General features: G+C 38.4%; 2 protein-coding genes across 2 annotated transcripts; one reads left to right on the forward strand and one right to left on the reverse strand.

Moving 5' to 3' along the window:
* Nucleotides 1-8406: 8406 nt before the first annotated feature.
* On the reverse strand, nt 8407-11874 carry EAF01_003141 (uncharacterized protein; the record flags this gene model as incomplete). The annotated part of the gene is made up of 8 exons (XM_038911395.1): nt 8407-9036; nt 9092-9322; nt 9372-9560; nt 9613-9653; nt 9705-10559; nt 10622-10746; nt 10801-11402; nt 11728-11874. The coding sequence occupies 8 exons, from the start codon at nt 11872-11874 to the stop codon at nt 8737-8739; spliced, it is 2490 nt and encodes an 829-aa protein (XP_038772630.1). The 3' UTR covers nt 8407-8736.
* A 4123-nt stretch (nt 11875-15997) lies between these two features.
* Nucleotides 15998-18195, forward strand: EAF01_003142 (uncharacterized protein; the record flags this gene model as incomplete). The annotated part of the gene is made up of 8 exons (XM_038911396.1): nt 15998-16040; nt 16126-16361; nt 16417-16545; nt 16600-16845; nt 16935-17192; nt 17245-17407; nt 17463-17803; nt 17860-18195. 8 exons carry the CDS (start codon nt 15998-16000, stop codon nt 18193-18195), a joined length of 1752 nt encoding a protein of 583 aa, XP_038772631.1.
* Nucleotides 18196-18574: the final 379 nt, after the last annotated feature.

Here is an 18574-nt window from a genome sequence, read left to right on the forward strand (position 1 = left end):
CCATTCTAAATTCGTTTTATTATTCGTTTATTTATTAAATATAGGTTTAATAATCTAGTTTATAGGAAGATTAGTTTTAATATATCAATTAAAAAGATAAACCTATTCTTAAACTATTAGAAATAAGAAAATAGTTTCACCCTCTTCATTTCCATATATTATTATTATAGCTCATTCTTAATTATCTAACTATACTAATTTATTTTTATTGTATTTCTTAATATTAATAATAATTATTATAAAGTTTATTTTATTGAAATTATAAAATCTTTATTCAAAATGCTATATTTCGCTTATATATTCGTAATTAATCAAAACTATTTTTCAAAAAGCTTAGGATTTTTACAAAAAGTTCTTTGAAAATGATAAATACAATTAAAATGTATCTTTAATTCTTTATATTGTTTTATGAATTAATATATTAAGAGTTAAAAACACGAAAAAACTAAGGAAAGATTTTCTTAGAAAAACCCATTAATCTTTATTACATTCAAATCAGAATATCAATCTCTATCCTCTTCTGAAATCGCTGAATTGATATTTATTTGGGTTGGGGAGATATTATTGTTAATGTTGAGGAGGGGGGTTTAGTATATTTATATTAGAACTATTAATATCGATATTACTAATAATAGGTTTATTATATCGAATATAATTAATAAAAAAGATTAAATTATAGATTTCTATAATGATCCAAGCTTTTCAATATTCGGAGACCTTATGGAAGAGTTTCAATCACGAAAAAGAAAATTCTTGAGCATGAAAAAATGAAAAGTGAAAACTCTTCAAAAGGTTCCACTTTTTTCAAGAAATATTTTATAAGAAATATATTAATATAGCATTTGATATCCTATTGATATATTTATAGTTATTTTATATAATGAAAAGAAAAGCCAAACCTTTCGAAAAATATTTATAATATATTGATTCAGATGTACAGTACTTCATATTAATATATAATATTATTACGAAATACCGATTTCGATACTACCTTGTATAGCAGATAATACATTATCGATTATGATTAAAGAAGTAGTGATTCTTCAACATAAAGTGTATATCATTAAAGCAATAATATCCCAATACCATTACATCTACTATTTCGATCTTATTCAACCATCTAGCCCTATAATACAATTTTATCCCCTATATCAATAGAGTGGCCCAACAAGCCCTAATATATTATATTCTATATCGATAGGGTAATCCAATGGGAGGAAAGGGAATAGAAGATATTAGGCTTTAAAAAGAAATTATATACTACCGACATATTATAAGAGAAAATGGATATAAAGCTTATAAGTAATAGATTAGAAATTATAATAGAATTCCTGAAGGATTCGAAGTATTAAAGGGCGAAGACAACCCTTCAAGAGGGATATAATATTATAACTAACTATAGCTTTTATAATATTTTGAAAGGAGTTGGATAGAAAGAGGGGGATTATTGTAACAGAGTAGAAAGTGTAAGGTTTTTATAGGTATATTAGGGGATTTAATAGGGGAAAAGTTTTTAGATATAATAGGTTTATAATATAGGTGATTTAAAGAATTTGAAAGAATTGTTTGGAAGGTTGCTTGTGGGTCTTAATAGGGAAGTTCAAAGAGAAATGAATTTTTATTTCCTTTTTCTATTTACCTTATTCAATTAGAATCATATATAAGCGTATCGCATGGTCTTAGTATAGCTATATAGACCGAATCGATTATGAATTTACTACTACTACTACTATATCAAGAGCTTGTTACGGGAGCTGCCTCTAAAGTCACGTAAAAGTATCTAGAGTTCTCTCGAAATAGTTTAAACTAAACTTCAAATAGGAATTCAATAAGGTTATAACTAATTGTAATTCTCATAACTATAGTAATAAAACTAATGATTATTCTTAAACACGAAGCTCTATATTATAATGAAACCCATTCCCTTATATAAACCTTCTTATTCAGTATAATTAGTATGACTTAATACTAATTTGTTTGTACTTTTATGGCTCAGTGTCTATCCCGTTGAGGCAAACTGAGCCAACCATATGACTTAATGCCCCAGTCCCGTGCCTATGTTGCGTCGTTTGTAACACTATCCCCTTCTTATCCTAGCGCTTGTCCCGAGCGTTATATAGTCATGTGCTCCCCACATAGCCATATCATAATGATTCTTTATTTCCTTTCATTATGCCTATCACTAGTGATTCTCGCTCAACACTTAATCGTCGTCGTTTAACTGCTTCGTTGTGGTGAAGTAAACCAAGTTCTTGTGATCCGTATATACCTGTACTGTGTATTTTGATCCTTCCAAATAAACCCGCCATTCTCTAAATGCATCGACTATCGCCAGTAATTCTTTGTCATATATTTCGTAGTTCAATTCGGCTGGTGATAGCGTTCGAGAGTAGAATGCGATTGGTTGCTATTTCTCATTTTGACCTGGTTGGCTCAGAACTGCCCCTATAACGAAATCTGAGGAATCCGTTTCCACTATGATTTGCTTTTCTGGATCAAATGTTAACAGTATTAGCTCTCCGGCTACTGCCTGTTTGAGTGCTTCGAAGGACTCCTGCGCCTTGGCGGTCCATTCGAACGTTCCTTGCTCTTTTCTGGTTAAATTGGTTAAGGGCACTATAATCCCTGAATAACCTTTAATAAATCTTCAATAGAAGTTAAAGAATCCTAAAAAAGACTATACTTCTTTAATCGTGGTAGGCTGCCTCCATTCAAGCACTACCTTGACCTTATCCTTGCTCATCTTGAGCCCTTGGCTTGATACGATGAATCCTAGGAACTTTGTTTCCGTAACATGGAATTCACATTTGCTTGGTTTACATAGCAAATCGACTTTGGCTAAACTTTCAAGAATGTTGCTGACATCTTTGATGTGTTGGACCTTGTTATTTGAATATACTAGGATGTCGTTCAAGTAGCATATACAACAGGTGTTTAGATATTGCGACAGCATATTGTTCATAAGTCTCATGAAAGTAGCTGGTGCGTTCGTTAGCCCGAATGGCATAACTTGATATTCGTATAGCCCGTATCTTGTCTTAAAAGCGGTTTTCTATTCCTCGCCTTCTTTCATTCTAATCAAGTGGTACCCGTTTCGTAGGTCCATCTTGGTAATATTGTTGCTCCGCCTAATCGATCTCTTAATTCCGTAGCTAATGGAAGTGGATATCGATCTTTCTTTGTAAGCGTGTTGAGCTTTCTGTAGTCCACAACTAGTCTCTTAGTACCATCTTTCTTGGGTACCCACATAGTTGGACTTGCCACTTGGGATGTGGATTCTCTGATCCATCCCTTGGCCAAGTTGTCGTCGATATATTCCTTGAGCGTCTTTAGCTCATCGGCTGACATTGAATAAATTGGGGTGTGCACCGGCATCTTGCCTTCCTCCAATATTATTTCATGATCCCATGGCTTGTGTTCTGGTAAAGCCTTATGAATCCCTGATTCTTTGAAAACATATTTGTATTTCTTGTACTGTTCTGGTATCATAGGCTCCTTTGCCTTGATTGCGATTTCGTGCCGTGTCGTTGGCTTCTGCATTTGTAAAGGAGGTGTACTGTCCTTCGCTCTTAATGAAGGACCCTGAACTAGATGTCCTACATCGCCGGTATTGTTCGCGTTCAACTCTCCTTGACACATATTACATCTCGCGGACACCTTAAACATATCATCGTGACCATTCTTGCACTAATCAAATGTCACTATTTCTTATGACCAATTTATTCTAGAGTTGTGTGCCTTCAACCATGATATCCCTAAGATGATCTGTTGTTGGCCTAATGGCACAACGTCAAGCTGTATAACCTTTAAGTGTTGGGTTATATTCATTTGTACTGGTCGTGTCTCCTGTGAAATGTTCTTGTTAGATCCTGCTAGTTGTCCGTCAATTAACTGCAATTGGTAGGGGTTTTGTTTCTTTTGGAGTGGAATTCCCAAGTATTTTGTAGCTTCTGGTATAATAAAGTTTCCTGTAGTCTCTGAATCTATTATAGCTTGCTGTATTTGTCCGTTTATTTTGACCTTGCAGTACATCTGTCCTGCTTGTCCTGTAGCATTCAATTGCTGGGTAACTTGTTTTTTGTCTGTTTCATTGGATTGTTGGTTCCTTGTCTTTCTTTTCTTGGGGAACCATCCGGTTGCTTCTTTATCTGATCGATGGATTCCGCAGAATTCATCATAGCAAGCAGTCCAGCTCATCATCGCATGATCTGCTGATGTCTCTTCCTTGTGACATTCTTCTGTTACCGAAGGTGATGGGGTTCGGTAATACTCTTGTTCCCACAAGTCTACTGCATTCATACCCTCTTGGTTTCGTGGTAGCTTGTCTAATAATTTCCGGAACTCTTCACTAATGAAGGTCTCAGTTTCTTCGGTCTTAACTGAGTGTTCCTGGGATACAAAGGTAGCGTTAAATTGGCCTTTACCGAACTTAGGTTTGAAGTTGCCTTTCTTTCCTCCTATCTTCTTACTTCGGCAATCCACTACCCAGTGCCCTGCTTTTCCACATTCAAAGTATAAATGGTTTTCTCGTCTTCGTTTCTTTTTTGGATCATTATTCCCCTTCTTATAATGCATAGCATCTAGTTCTATAAAGTCCCTATAACTTTGTGGATTATAATGTGGTCTTTCCTCATTTTTGCAGTAACGCTCTTACTTTTGATTTCCTTGGGGTTTGTATAATCTTTGATCTTGTTGATATCGGTAAAGACGATTATCTGATTCGATGGAGTCCTGGATTAGGTCGTTTAAGTCTACACTCTCGGCAGATCTTTCTAACTCCAGTCTGACTTCTGGTTTGAGTCCTTTACGATAGTGACTCATAATGGCGGTTTCGTTCCACTTGATTGTTCCTGTATATCTTCGGAATTCCGTAGCATACTTCAATGCTGATCCTATCTGCTTAAAGTTGAAGATCTTATCTTCCGCTATCTCTAGCTTATTAGAGTTTCCAAAGATTCTATAAATTTCTGTTTTGAATCCTTCAAAACTGTTGAAGATTATTCGAGTGGGTTGTATACGATTCTGTTTGTTATACTCGAAATAGTCTTGCAAATATGGTTGAATCTACTTACTTACTTCTTCTCTAAAATAGGATGCAGCTTATACACTCTTGGATTTTGTGGCTGTGAACTTATCCTTGTTGAATTGGAAGTAGATTTCTAGCTGCAAGAGGAAAGTGTCGAGTTCCTGTCGACTACCTTGGTACTTGTCTGGTAAGGCGATCTTAAGGGTTTCGTTGATAGTGATCTCCTGTGGAGCATCAGCCATCTCGACATCGTTGGTGTCTGCTGCCGGTGCAGGCTGTCCTGTCGCGGTATTTCTGGTTGCCATATTTCAGCGATAGATTATTAAATCAGTACTTGAAATAGAAAGGGTGCTCAAAGTGTTATGGGAGCTGCCTTTAGGGTTATATAGAAGTGTCTAGAGTTCTCTCAAGGTGGTTTAGACTAAACTTCAAGTAGGAATTCAATAAGATTGTAATTAATTATAATTTTTATAACTATAGTAATAAAACTAATGATTATTCTTAAGCACAAAGCTTTACACTATAATGAAACCTATTCCCTTATATAGACCTTCTTACTTAGTATAATCAGTATGGCTCAGTATTAGTTTGTTTGTACTTTCATGGCTCAATGTCTATCCCGCTGAGGCAGACTGAGCCAACCACGTGACTTAGTGCCCCAGTCCCGTGCCTATATTGCATCGTTCGTAACAGAGCTTTCTAATAACTTTTTTTTCTTTCGATTTGAGAATATAATTTATTATATCTTCTACCCCTTTAAGTTTAAAAAGAAAACCTTTTGAATTTATATTAAGAATATATGAAATAATCACTTACTCTTTTATTTTAATAAGTTTTAGATTTAATAATTGAAATTTAGTTGTAAGAGTTATTTTATTTATTTTTTAAATAAATGTTGTATATATGATATTATATAGCTTAACAATCTTTTAAATCGAAAGTTTTTTGTCTTTTTCAATAGCTTCAATAGCTAAGAATATTTTCTCTTTTTTATTATTCAATTGTATAATAAATGATTGATAAATTATATATTGAGATTAAAGAATGTAAATTAAAGTAAAAGTGATGTACGCACTAATATAATGTATGCACTAATAAACTACATTATGATATTTAATATAAAATCATATTATATATGTATTAGTCATCAACATATCTCTTAATTAGTAAGATATTAATAAGTGATTTAGTTTACTTGTTATAGAATCTCACAGCATTCGTGTTACGGGAGCTGCCTCTAGGGTCACGTGGAAGTGGCTAGAGATCTCTCAAAGTGGTTTAGATTAAACTTCAAGTAGGAATTCAATAAGGTTGATAATTGGTTGTAATTCTTATAACTATAGTAATGAAACTAATAATTGTTTTTGAGTATGAAGCTTTATATATAAAGAAATCCTATTCCTTATATAGACTTTTGTTCTCTACAGAATCATGAGGCTTTGTTCTACTTGGATCCTTTAGATCTTATAGATCTAGACATTTATTCTTCGATCCCCTAGATCCTCTAGGTCCATCACGTGACCGTTTGGCCATGTGACGCGGTATGTTGGATACCGTCGTAACAATTCGGTGGTAAAAAAAATCTTTCTTTATCTTTATGTAACCAATCCTATTCTCCTCGAGGCGTTCACAAATGGTTAGTAAAAACGATACTCATGACAACTATCCGATTCGCCAAACCCCAACCACTGAATTTTCACAAAAGTTGTACTCGAAGTATGTTGACACCGTCCGCCATCCTAGTTGTTTTGATAGATACTCAGATACTCGTGCCGATTGAGAATTTGAGAGTTAGCTGATCAAAAGTCTACTTCCATTCGAAAGACAACAAAGACTTACAATATGTGCTACATTTGTTCCTCACAGGTTGTATGTGAGGTATATATGAAGATATAATTATCTCTCAGCCTGCCAAATCTCTTTAGTAAAATCAAGATCGTGTCTTGCCCTCACAAAATATGTGTATGAGGTAGTTGTGAACAAAAAATTGAATATTTTGAGATTCTCGAAGAGTCACTCTTTTCTTCAATCAAGACCAGTTCTGATCCCCATACATTGAACATGAGGTATTGATGATCAAACTTGACTCAGCACCACCATCAGCACCACCACACAACTAAACAATTTTTGTGATGAAGACCATGTCTTGCCCTCACAAATTGTGTATGAGGTATTGATACACAAAAATTGACTCGCCACCACGCAAATACACAATTTTTGAGATCAAGACCATGTCTCTTCCTCGCAGCGAATCTTCCACGAGGTAATATGAAGAGACAAAGAAAAAGAAAAAGAGAAGAGTTCAGAAACCGGGGGGAATCAAATCTTTTTATACCCATTAGCGGTGGAGTAAATTCTCTAGTGAGCAAACTTACGCAAGTAGTCTACTTGGTAGTTGGAAATGGTATTGGGAGTGGTGGAGTTACGTGTCCTGAATATTTTCGCTTATGTGAGGGGGTTTGCGGGTATGTAACTACATATGCATAGTCTCGAGCTAGTGGTCTGAGGCTCGTTGAAGCTTCATTTTCGTGACAGTTCTTTACTTATTAAGCTTTACTCAAAATTGTCCTCGCGATTGAAGTGGTTCCAGTCACATGAGAAACTCAACAAGGTTTTATTTAATAGTTTCCCTCGGATTATCAAACTGGCAAATCTCCTTCTAGATGACAAGATGATCTGGTCATTTGGATTACCGGAATCTGTCTTCGTCTCCCTACAAAATTCCCAAGAAACGCTAACCCTACAGCGCGATGGTGTGATAGAAACGAAAGCGAAAACTGAATACCAGAACGTTATTCATGACTTCACTTGATTGCTACATGAGAACCCGGAAGAATTCACTTCTCAAGTACCACTGGTGACATTGAGTCCTTTCCCCCCCCCTCTTCCTCTCATTGCAGATACACCACTTCCCATCCTCCCCCTCTCAACCTCTAACCACCTTTCCATATCCATCCTCAGCAACCCGCCAACAACATTCCGCATGAATCACTAAAAACCCGCTCATAAAAATGGGGTCCCTTTTTCAAGAATAGGAACCTCCTCTCCCTCCCCTCTCGTTCCCCATGTTTCCAAGTTACCACCCCCCACCCCTCATCAAACCAACAGAGAAGCCTGTTTTAAGAATATGAATCCCTCCCCTTCCTATCTCTATATCAATCTACTCACCGGCAACATTAAAGTACGGATATAAGTCTAATGGAAGAACGAGAGCATATGCAACACCACCACATCATAAGTAACAAAGAACTTCTCACAATCTCCTCATCTATGAAGATGAACACCAAGACCTCTCCGTTTCAAGAAGACGACATTAAAGCCACCAGTCACATCACAGTACAAATCACAGATCACAGATGCAAAAGACATATTCTTTTATAAAGTACCATTCTTTCCACGTTTGATTAAAAGCTAATTACATGCCCATCCTCCTAATAAATTGATAATGTACCCGAATGCCCCATTGATTCTCCCATTGTTGCGCAGCCAGAGCTCGTAAAAAAGATCTCAAATAAAATGAGTTCATAAAAGCTCTGCAAATAAATATGTTGATATGTAAATCTCCCATCCAGTAATAGTATCCTTCTCTGTGGTATCATAATGTCGTCATTTCATGAAACCATGACTCATTGAGCAATTATCGCAATGATGTGTGTAGATAGATAATTTGTATAAAAAAAAGAAAAGCAAGATAAAGCGAGGTATGTGTGTTATATGTCGAGAATGATATCTCGCAACTCCTGGCAGTCGGCTTTGGTGAGTTCACCGGACAACTTCTTGGCGACGATATACTTCTTCAACTTGGTGAGATCATCATCGTCTCCCTCGTTGGTTGGTCGACTTGGGTTTTCACTTACGCCAATGTCACCATCATAAGCGTAGTCAGCAAAGTTGGCAGGAAGAACACTCTTTTCCGTACAAATGATGCGATCCTCAGGACTAAGTAACTCAGGCTTGACATGGCGACAAGTGAGAGCAAATCGTAAAAGACCATGAGGTGTAACAGCATGCTATTAAGATTGATTAGTATAATGAGTTGTGTGGTGATTCAAAAAGGAAACTTACTTCATAGTATTTATGAATGCCGGATCCGTGCATAACAATGATGTCGCCATGGTTCAGAGTGACCTTGACGTAGTCTTTCTTGGTTGCTTTGGAACCAAGACTACCCTTACCAGGCTTAAGAACACCACCAATTGTGCTTTTATTCTTTGGACGAAAGCACATCGTTGAGGAAGCTCCCAGGGATAAGGTTGCAACGGTTTCACCAAGAGTATCTTCTCCATCATCGTGATACTATCAAGTCAGTATATCAATCAAAAGCAGAAAAGGACATTGTACTTACGCCGATGTGCATGTTCTCAAAGTAACCAAGGGCCAAAACTTCGTTGAAAGGAGTAAAATCGGCGTCTTTTTTTCCAGAAAATGCTTGCTGTCCAGCCCAAGTCATTCTTTGCATTGCCTGGAGAATGGGTACTGGAGCATCTCTAAAGGAATTGGCTTCATGTGCAACCAAGAATTTGTATGGTGCGCCCTATATTGATGAATTAGTCCAGGAAAAGGTGGAAAGACTAAGGGGGACTTACAAAGTTAGAGGCAAAATGAGCAGTAACAATCTCCATTGGAACTGGTAAAGGTTAGAAACATGACAATGCAAAGGAAGATCGCAGCAACTCACGACCAGGATGTCTAGCAGGACCTCTGCGGAGCTTGTAATCATCTTTTTGCATTCCCTGGAACAATTCATTTGGTCCATCCGGTTGGCTATTAATAAGACCATTGGAGCGGAAAACCTGGATCCATCCTGCTTCTGTTGTCTCGCCAGGAAGTTGGAGCTCATAAACATCATAGTGACCAATGGGCTTGTGACTGACACGAACGGATTCATGAGCAAACAAGATTGGGCTCTGATCAGCAATGATGTTGTTACCTTCGATGGCCTTGGTGATGGGAACTGGAACCTGTGTTACAGTGTGAGTGAAATCACAATCCGGGGTTTCACAAGTCCATTGTCGCCATTCCAAACGACGGATGCATCCGTGGCACTTTGGACAAACAATGCCTTGTTTGCATCGTTCTTCAACACCAAAGATATCTTCACCGACCAAGTCTGCATTGGTGACAGGCTCAGGACGTAATGGGGGAGGTGCAGCGCCAGTGTAAGGGGTACGCTCCTGGAGGAACTCCGCACAATATTGAAGATCATCGACATCAACTGGATGATCAAAAACATAGAAAGCTTCGCACTGAGGGCTTCGGCAAGTCCAGCCTTGAGTGTAGATGGTCTTGCGTGAAGTATTGCAAGCACAACAGGTTTGGACGGTCGTCTTCAGACCATCATATCCTTGAGAAAGATGGGCGGTGGAGTCGATTGGAGACCACCAAGACCGCTTTGTGAGATCAATCTTCTCCATTCTGACTTTCCACATCTTGAGACCGCTCTCAAGTTCACACCAGATATCTGTGATGTGGAAGAAGTCAAGGACATTGAAGTGGTGATTGAGCTTGACAGGGCAGATGGTATTGCGCTGACCTATAGAAATATTAGTGGGTGTTCCAACTTGGAAGTTGGTGCACGGCAATAGTAATACTTACCAGCAATCATTGCAATTGGCAGCTTGGCTTCCATGGTGCGTTGGAAAGAGATGGCAATTGAGCTGAAGTCTTGGTCCTTGACCCGCTTCGTTTCACCATCCTCGCCCTTTGACTTTCCACCACCACTGTCATGGAAAAATCAGCGAGAGTCAATTGTCATAGAAATTGCAGTAACTTACACTGACGTGATGTAGATATCTTCAGTGAAGACATCACGAGGACCAACTCCTTGGTTCACCAAGAAGCCAGCAATCATGCCGTTAGTACGATAGGCAGCAGATTCATATCCTTTATGGTAAGGAAGTGAAGAACAAAGTTGTTGTCTCTTTTCGGCCCAGACTGGTGGCTCACCCCAAGCCTCTGGCTTGTTCAAAGTTGCGTTTTCCAATGAAGGTAGCTCCTTGACCTTGGCTGCAGCTTTTCGTGATTTTGGAGGGGTTGCTCGGGAAGGCTGACGAAGGGGTGTAGTCACTACCTTTTTGCGAGGAGGCTCCAATGGCTCTTCAGCGATTTCTGTGAGAAGGTCTTCGACATTGTTCGCCATAGCCTTGCGCTTGGTGGGGGTTATTGGCTTTTCAGTTCTTGCAAAGAACTGGTCCAACTTTGGCTGTACATTTTTAGCAGCTCGAGTACTTCTTCTTCGTGGTGGTGGTGAAGATGACTCGAGGGTAGTAGAAGGAGGTGAGGGTGTATTGAATAAGTTAGCTGGTAGATTGGATTCAGACCAACTGCTATCTTCGTTCTGTGGAGAGTAATCTTGGTTCATAAAGAAGCCAAGATTCTTCAAAACTCAAAAGTTAGTATAACTTGTATTTTTGAAAAGAAAAAAAGTGGGATGGTGAAAACAAGGGAGAACATTTCAGCTCAATACTTGTTGTTATTTTACTTCAACGGGAAGGAGCATTGCACAAAAGGGGAAGAAGTGATGAGTGAATGGTATGCAGAGTAATTACCAATAATTCAACATTGACTTTCCAAATTGACACCCAGAAAGAAAGTTGTTAAAAATGGAAGGGGAAGGAAGTGTATAGAGAAGTGCAAAGAGAAGTGTGCTTGGATTTGTGATACTCGAAGGAATTTGTGGAAGGATTATTTCTTGATCTTACCTCTTCTTTGGTGTCGGAAGTAGAAGACATTGATGTTTCTGATCCCGAACTGGAAGGACGTAGAATGTCCGACGTTGATGATGATGATTTCAAGCTATCAGACAAACTTGTTTTGCCTCGTCGCTGACGAACTTTCAAAGAAATCATATTGAACGTGTCAATAGAAGTCCATTGGTAGGTAGATAGAGTTGAAAAGTAGGGGTTGTAATAATAACAATAATGAAGGAAGGAAGTAGAGGGTATCGGAGTGATACCTTGAAGTAAAAAAGAAAAGTATGAGGGAAGGAAGAAACAAATTGTAAAAGTTGAAGAATAATAAGAAGGTGTAGAAGGAAAGAAAGATCGAGTCAATCAAGGGGGAGGTCGAAGACTTAAGTAGGTTTTAGGAAGGTCCCTCGAGAACTCAAATGGAGCTAAGACTAGCGTGGTTTGTTGAAGAATTCACCAATTCACCTCACCCCCTCATCAAGTCGAAAGATGATAGAACTTCAATCACACAAATGGGGTCAGATTGAGGAGTTAGTTAACCCAAAGAGGAAATCATGGAACGATTTACTCTTCGTCTGAAGTTATATACTGTTTGTGCATGAGAAGAAAGTCGAGTACATGGTGGTGAATCGTGGTTTTCTATCCTACAAGCCTCAGATTCCCAGTTCTATCGAAGGGGGTTTTGGATGAGGTATTTTCTCCTCTCGATGGAAAGGATGAGGAGAATTTTCGAATGGTATCAGTGAATTAACAGATTTAAGAATTGAAAGTTGAACGCCGGTTCACCCCTTGAAGTTGATGATTATTCGAGTTGAAAGTATATAACAGTTCACATGAAGGAGGGTTGATGAATCAAGTCTATCCGACCTGACCCCTATGAAGAGATTTGGCGGACTGCTCCGAACAAATCGCTTATCCGAAGTAGATCCGAGAATTGAAGTACATTTTGGTGCTGGAGATAAAAGGGAAGAATAAGCACAAAGGTGAAGGTGAAAGTGAATTCCACCATGACTTTGGGAGACTGTGGGAACCAAATCTTCCCTTCAATTCAAATTCATACCACTTTTGGATTGTTGGGGCCAATAGCCTCCCCAAACACATGTCGTTGTGGAGTATATATATGATATATATTACACATATACCTGCCTAGTTCAACCTTGCTTGGAATCCTCAATAGGTACCTAGCAGAGAAGTGAAAAATCACTTCTAGTGATCGGATACTGGCTATTGACTCTGGCTATCAACTACTTCTGTCACAATTCCACTTGGACAATATCTTCCTGGTTCCTAAAGTGAGAATTCCGCACAAACAATGCTCATCATTCCCCAAATTCAATGATTCTGGAGATGGTGTGGGAATACAACCTCAACTTCTTATGATAAACACGTGCTCCTCAAAGACTTTTAATTGGTGTTCGAGGTTGAGGAATAATGTAGATGATATTTACAAATTGATTCACTTAATATTATGATCAGTTGTATTTGGTAGACAAACAGGTTTCCTATCAGGACAGGAAAAGACACCCCCTCCCTTTGACTGCAAGAAAATCATTAGCACCCTTGAACAAACTCATACCTCATCGCAGGTCCCAATTGACTACCACTAGGATTCAGAGACAAAAAGCAAAGAACGTTGGCTGTTTTGTTAGAGATGCGATGCTGTATGATATTCCTTCGAGGGACCCTGCAAAGAAAACTACTCTCTCCAGAGACTATCTATAATCTGAATAACTCTACATAGTCGAACCAAAGACTGGGTAATCCAACATCTGTCCCTATCAAATTGAAGTACCTAATTTGATATTTACCTCAAATAACTTCTTTCATGTACTACCGATAGACTGCTGGGTACTCAATGCTTGGTTCCCAGCCAAGTAGAATGCATAAAAGAAAGAACCGAGAAAGAATATCCAACTCCTTGAATTCTTTCTGGAATTGGATATCAGATATACCCAATATCTGTGTTGTGCTTGACTGATTGCTTCAGTCATTGATAGACAAGCAAGGCAAAGATGATTTTAGAAGCTTGCTTATTCTCGCCATCAGAACATTGCTGGACAGCCTCCGCATTACAGATAAAAGGTACTATTCATCGTAATTTGTTTGATCAAGCTGTGAAAAGGTACGTAGGTAGGCACAAATATCGACATGTTTTCTATCAATAATTACTAAAATGCGATGCCAAACACAGTTCATGGAAGAACCCCCAATTTATATCGTGTTTGGCAGAGCTTCAAGTAAGCTTACCTATCATGACAACCTGTCCCGTCCTGTCCTTCCTTGATTATTCAATCAGTACTAGATGGCCCAAACATAAACTTTATTATCCTCAGATATTGTCAGCATTACCACACTACTAGGTATCTCTACCTCTATTGATTGTTTCCTAGCTTAACGAGTAAAAACCTCATTCAGTGTTTTTATAGCGGTGATGTTTGAGCATACAAACTGGAAAATTAGAGATCTGGAATATCAGGTAGGCAGGTATCTAGTATGCTACGCTACTAACAATCAATAGTATTACCATTCAAACCCCTATCCTCTCTTACATAACCGATTTATACGATTAATCCAATGAAGTGACTAGTGTCAGTACTCTTGTATCTACCTTCATACCGCTTTACCCGTCAACACCAAATTTCCCTCCTCCGCTACTACACAATTTAGGTTCTTCTTAAACACGAACTGATTTAATATCGAACAGTTGCCGACGCTAATGTACAGCTGGATGGATCATTGTGGATCATTGCACTGACCATAATACCTGGGTTTGAGCTGGGGTCTCCATTTCATTCGTGAGCTCAGAGCTGAGCAGTTTTCGGTGTTAAGCAGCTTGTCGTATTTGCTCTTGATATTTTCGATATGGTCGGATGAGAGAGTTAGGTATGAGGATACAAACGATGTAATCTTTTACGACGAGTATGAGAATGATTATAAGAACAATATTTGAGTTTTATATAAACTTAATAGACTCGGAATCTGAATAACTACATGTAATCTCATATATAAGCCTCAACTCTACATAGTAATATTACAAAATAACTAGAAATATAATTCCAATTTTTAGATAAATTATATTTATTTCACAATCAACATTTTCCTTTAAAATTCGAAATATTAGTACTCTTTCTTAATAAAATATTAAAAATATAAAAAGAAAATTGAAAATCAAATCATTCAAAAACAGATTTAATGATTTGTATAACGTGGTTTAACACCGAGTGCACCATATCACCGAATGCACCACTTCAAAATACACCAAAATTAACCTTTTCCTAATATTCATATTTTAATACTTAATCAATATTTTTTAAAAAACAAAAAAGATTTATTAATAAGAAAATATTTTTTATAAAAGTATTAAGTTTCTATATAAAAATTTCTATTATATTCTATAAAAAGTGGAAATTGTCACGATTTTCGTTACAAAAAAACTATTCCTATAATAACTACTATATTAATTCAAATTTTTAATAAATAATTAAATTTTTATAATATTTATATAATTAAATGTTACAATTTCAAATTTTGAAAAATTATATTATTAAATAAAGAAAGTGCACGGTTACGCACAGACGTATTTTGTATGTAAAATTCGTGGTGCACTCGGTGATATGGTGCACTCGGTGTTAAACCACGTTACTTTAAATATATATATTATTGTATAAGCCAAAAGAAAAGTAAAAAAAAGTCGGATTTCATTAAGTTTGACTGGGGAGATTGACAAAATGCTAGCCTACATGCGGCTAGGTAGATTCCGAGTCTACCGAGTTTATTATGCGGTATCTCCAATTACAACTTTGAGTTGTGTTATCTAGGAACATTTGGAAGATTTAAATGAAAATCATCTGGATCATATCCACTCACTTGCTCACTCAGGGGCCTCGGTTTTCGGTCAGTTACCCGTTCAGTAACCGGTATTGGTACTTATATCGAAGTATTCCCCAAACCCCGCATTTCTTAACAACAGTGGCAGTGTTTGTACCGTCGCTTTCAACGAATCATCAGCTTCAAGTACCTGCTAGGCACATATACCTAGTACTCATTCATGATAGATTGATATCAACTTCTTTCTTTGGAATTTCTCTCTCCGTTTGCAAATAGTCAGCATTTATACCCAGTTACTGTCTCATCTTGTATGTCTTCAATTCATATATACCAACCTCTGATTCGTTCATCTGCAAAAGTTTTCTGATTTCTTTTGCCAAGCTCAAAGGTTCCCTATCAACGGCGCAGACATCCTTACTTATTTGAGAGCTTACCAAATAATAAATTCCTCATCATGGTTTTTACACCTCCAGCATGGGTTCCCAATGATCCATTGAGTATGTGTAAACTTCAACTCCAAAAATGAGACTTCCTCGCCTATATTCATCTTAGAATTGTATAGCTAACAATTCTCACAATCAGATATCCGAGATGACATACCAATCAGTCAATTCATGCTCAATGAGAAACATGGCAGAAAACCTCTCAAATCATCTCGCAATCCATTCACATGCGGCATCACAGGAAAAACATATACAGCTTCGGAACAAGTTCAACGGGTAGAACATTTAGCAAGAGCTTTATCAAAAGAATTAGGATGGCAACCAAATACGGGAGCAGAATGGGACAAAGTAATGGGAATGTTTTCCCTCAATACTGTAGGAAGATATACTCAAACATCCAAACGAATTCGGGGGACTAATGGTTTGCTAGATTGATTTCATGACATTGGCATACGCAGTTCATGAATTGGGTGGTGTGGCTTCACCTGCAAATGCTCAATATTCTGCTCCGGAATTGGAATTTCAATTGAAGTCTTCAGGGGCTAAAGCACTTTTTACGGTATGATCTTTAGGTGTCACAAGAATCCGAAATATGGAACTAATTCGACAATAGTGTATACCTTTACTCGAGACTGCCTTACAAGCTGCCAAGGGCGCCGGAATTAAAAATGATAGAATCTATATTTTAGATATGCCAGAGACGTTAACTGGAGGCAAGAAAGTACCATTCAAAACTGCAGATGATTTGATTTCCGCAGGAGAAAAGCTCCCAAAATTAGAGTCATTGAGAATGGAAAAGGGACAAGCAGCTCGACAAACAGCATTTTTGTGTTACTCAAGTGGAACTTCAGGGTTACCCGTAAGTTATTTCCCTGCATCAATCGAGACAATTCTCAAAGTAATCCCGGAAAAACGTGCATCCCCCAAATATGGCTAACAAAATCTCAGAAAGGAGTCATGATCAGCCACCAAAATGTCATGTCAAATATCCTACAGCTCAAAGCATACGAGAAAGATTATCGAGATCAATGGGAAACAGATACAGAAGTCGGCTTGGGTCTTCTTCCTCTAAGCCACATTTATGGTTTAGTCATCGTAGCCCTAGGAACAACTTATCGCGGTGATGAAATAGTTGTTCTTCCCAAATTCGAACTCAAATCATTCCTAAACAGCATCCAAACCTATAAAATTCAAACTCTCTTCCTTGTAAGTATTCTCCACGTGGAATACATCGCAAATCAAAATCTCATAATATTAGGTCCCTCCCATCATTATCCAACTTGTAAACAATCAATCCATCTGCTCCAAATATGATGTCAGTTCCGTGCGAGGTCTCTTCACCGGAGCCGCACCTCTCGGTACAGAAACCGCAGAAGAGCTTCAAAAAATCTATCCTAAATGGGTTATTCAACAAGGCTATGGTAACTACACCTACCCCTCCCATCAGAACCCCCCAAATCTAACATCCCCCCCCAGGCCTAACCGAAACCTCCACCGTAATCTGTATGTCCTCGGCCAAAGATCTCTGGCTCGGCTCCTGCGGCTCCCTCATCCCCGGTGTGCGTGCCAAACTAGTCAATCCCGAAGGTATCGAAATTACGAGTCTCAACCAACCCGGTGAATTAGTCGTGCAATCCAAATCCGTCGTGCTCGGCTATCTCAACAATGAAAAAGCGAATCACGAGACGTTTCTCCCAGATACAGATGGAAATGGTAGATGGATGCGCACGGGTGATGAAGCGGAGATACGTGTCAGTCCAGCGGGAAATGAACATGTTTTTATCGTGGATAGGATTAAGGAACTTATTAAAGTAAAGGTAAACAATCCATCCCCATGCCCCCTCCCTCAAACCCCCCCATCTAACATCTTTAGGGTCTCCAAGTCGCCCCCGCCGAACTCGAATCCCACCTCCTCGCGCACCCCTCCATCGCCGACTGCGCCGTCATCCCCATCCCTGACCCCTCCGCCGGCGAAATCCCCAAAGCCTACGTGGTGAAATCCACATCGGTTGGGATTGAAGAAAATGACGCGCTCGTCAAAAGAGATATCTGTAAATGGGTCGAGACGCATAAGGCGAGACATAAGTGGTTGAAAGGAGGCGTGGAGTTTATTGATGTGATTCCGAAGAGTCCGAGTGGAAAGATTTTGAGGAGGTTGTTGAGGGATAGGGAGAAGGAGGCTAGGAGGGGGAAGGGGGCGAAGTTGTAGGTTTTGAGGTGGGGGTGGGGAGGGGAGAGTGGGTGTGGTGGAGAGATCAGCGTTATTGAAGATTGTAGTACGGTCTTCGATAGTGATGTTGTGCTGAAAGTTACCTACCTACTCACGCATGTATTTTTGGATTGAATTGCACTGGACTAGATTGGATTTTATCAAATGAGCAATACAGTAGTCTGCACATATGGCGATGTGATTTCTTCTACTTGTCTTTGACAGTTTTTTTTTTTTTTGAGATTTGTAAATAATCGCTTGCTAGCTTGTTTGTAAATGAAAATGTCTATTGTCCACGAATTCGATACTTCATGTAATAATAAAAACTCCTCGGCCAACCATGCCATTCATCCATTCATCCATTCATCCCTCATCCCTC

Source organism: Botrytis porri (assembly GCF_014898465.1).
Source record: "Botrytis porri strain MUCL 3234 chromosome Unknown BPOR_004, whole genome shotgun sequence".
In the NCBI taxonomy this organism is placed as follows: Eukaryota; Fungi; Ascomycota; class Leotiomycetes; order Helotiales; family Sclerotiniaceae; genus Botrytis; species Botrytis porri.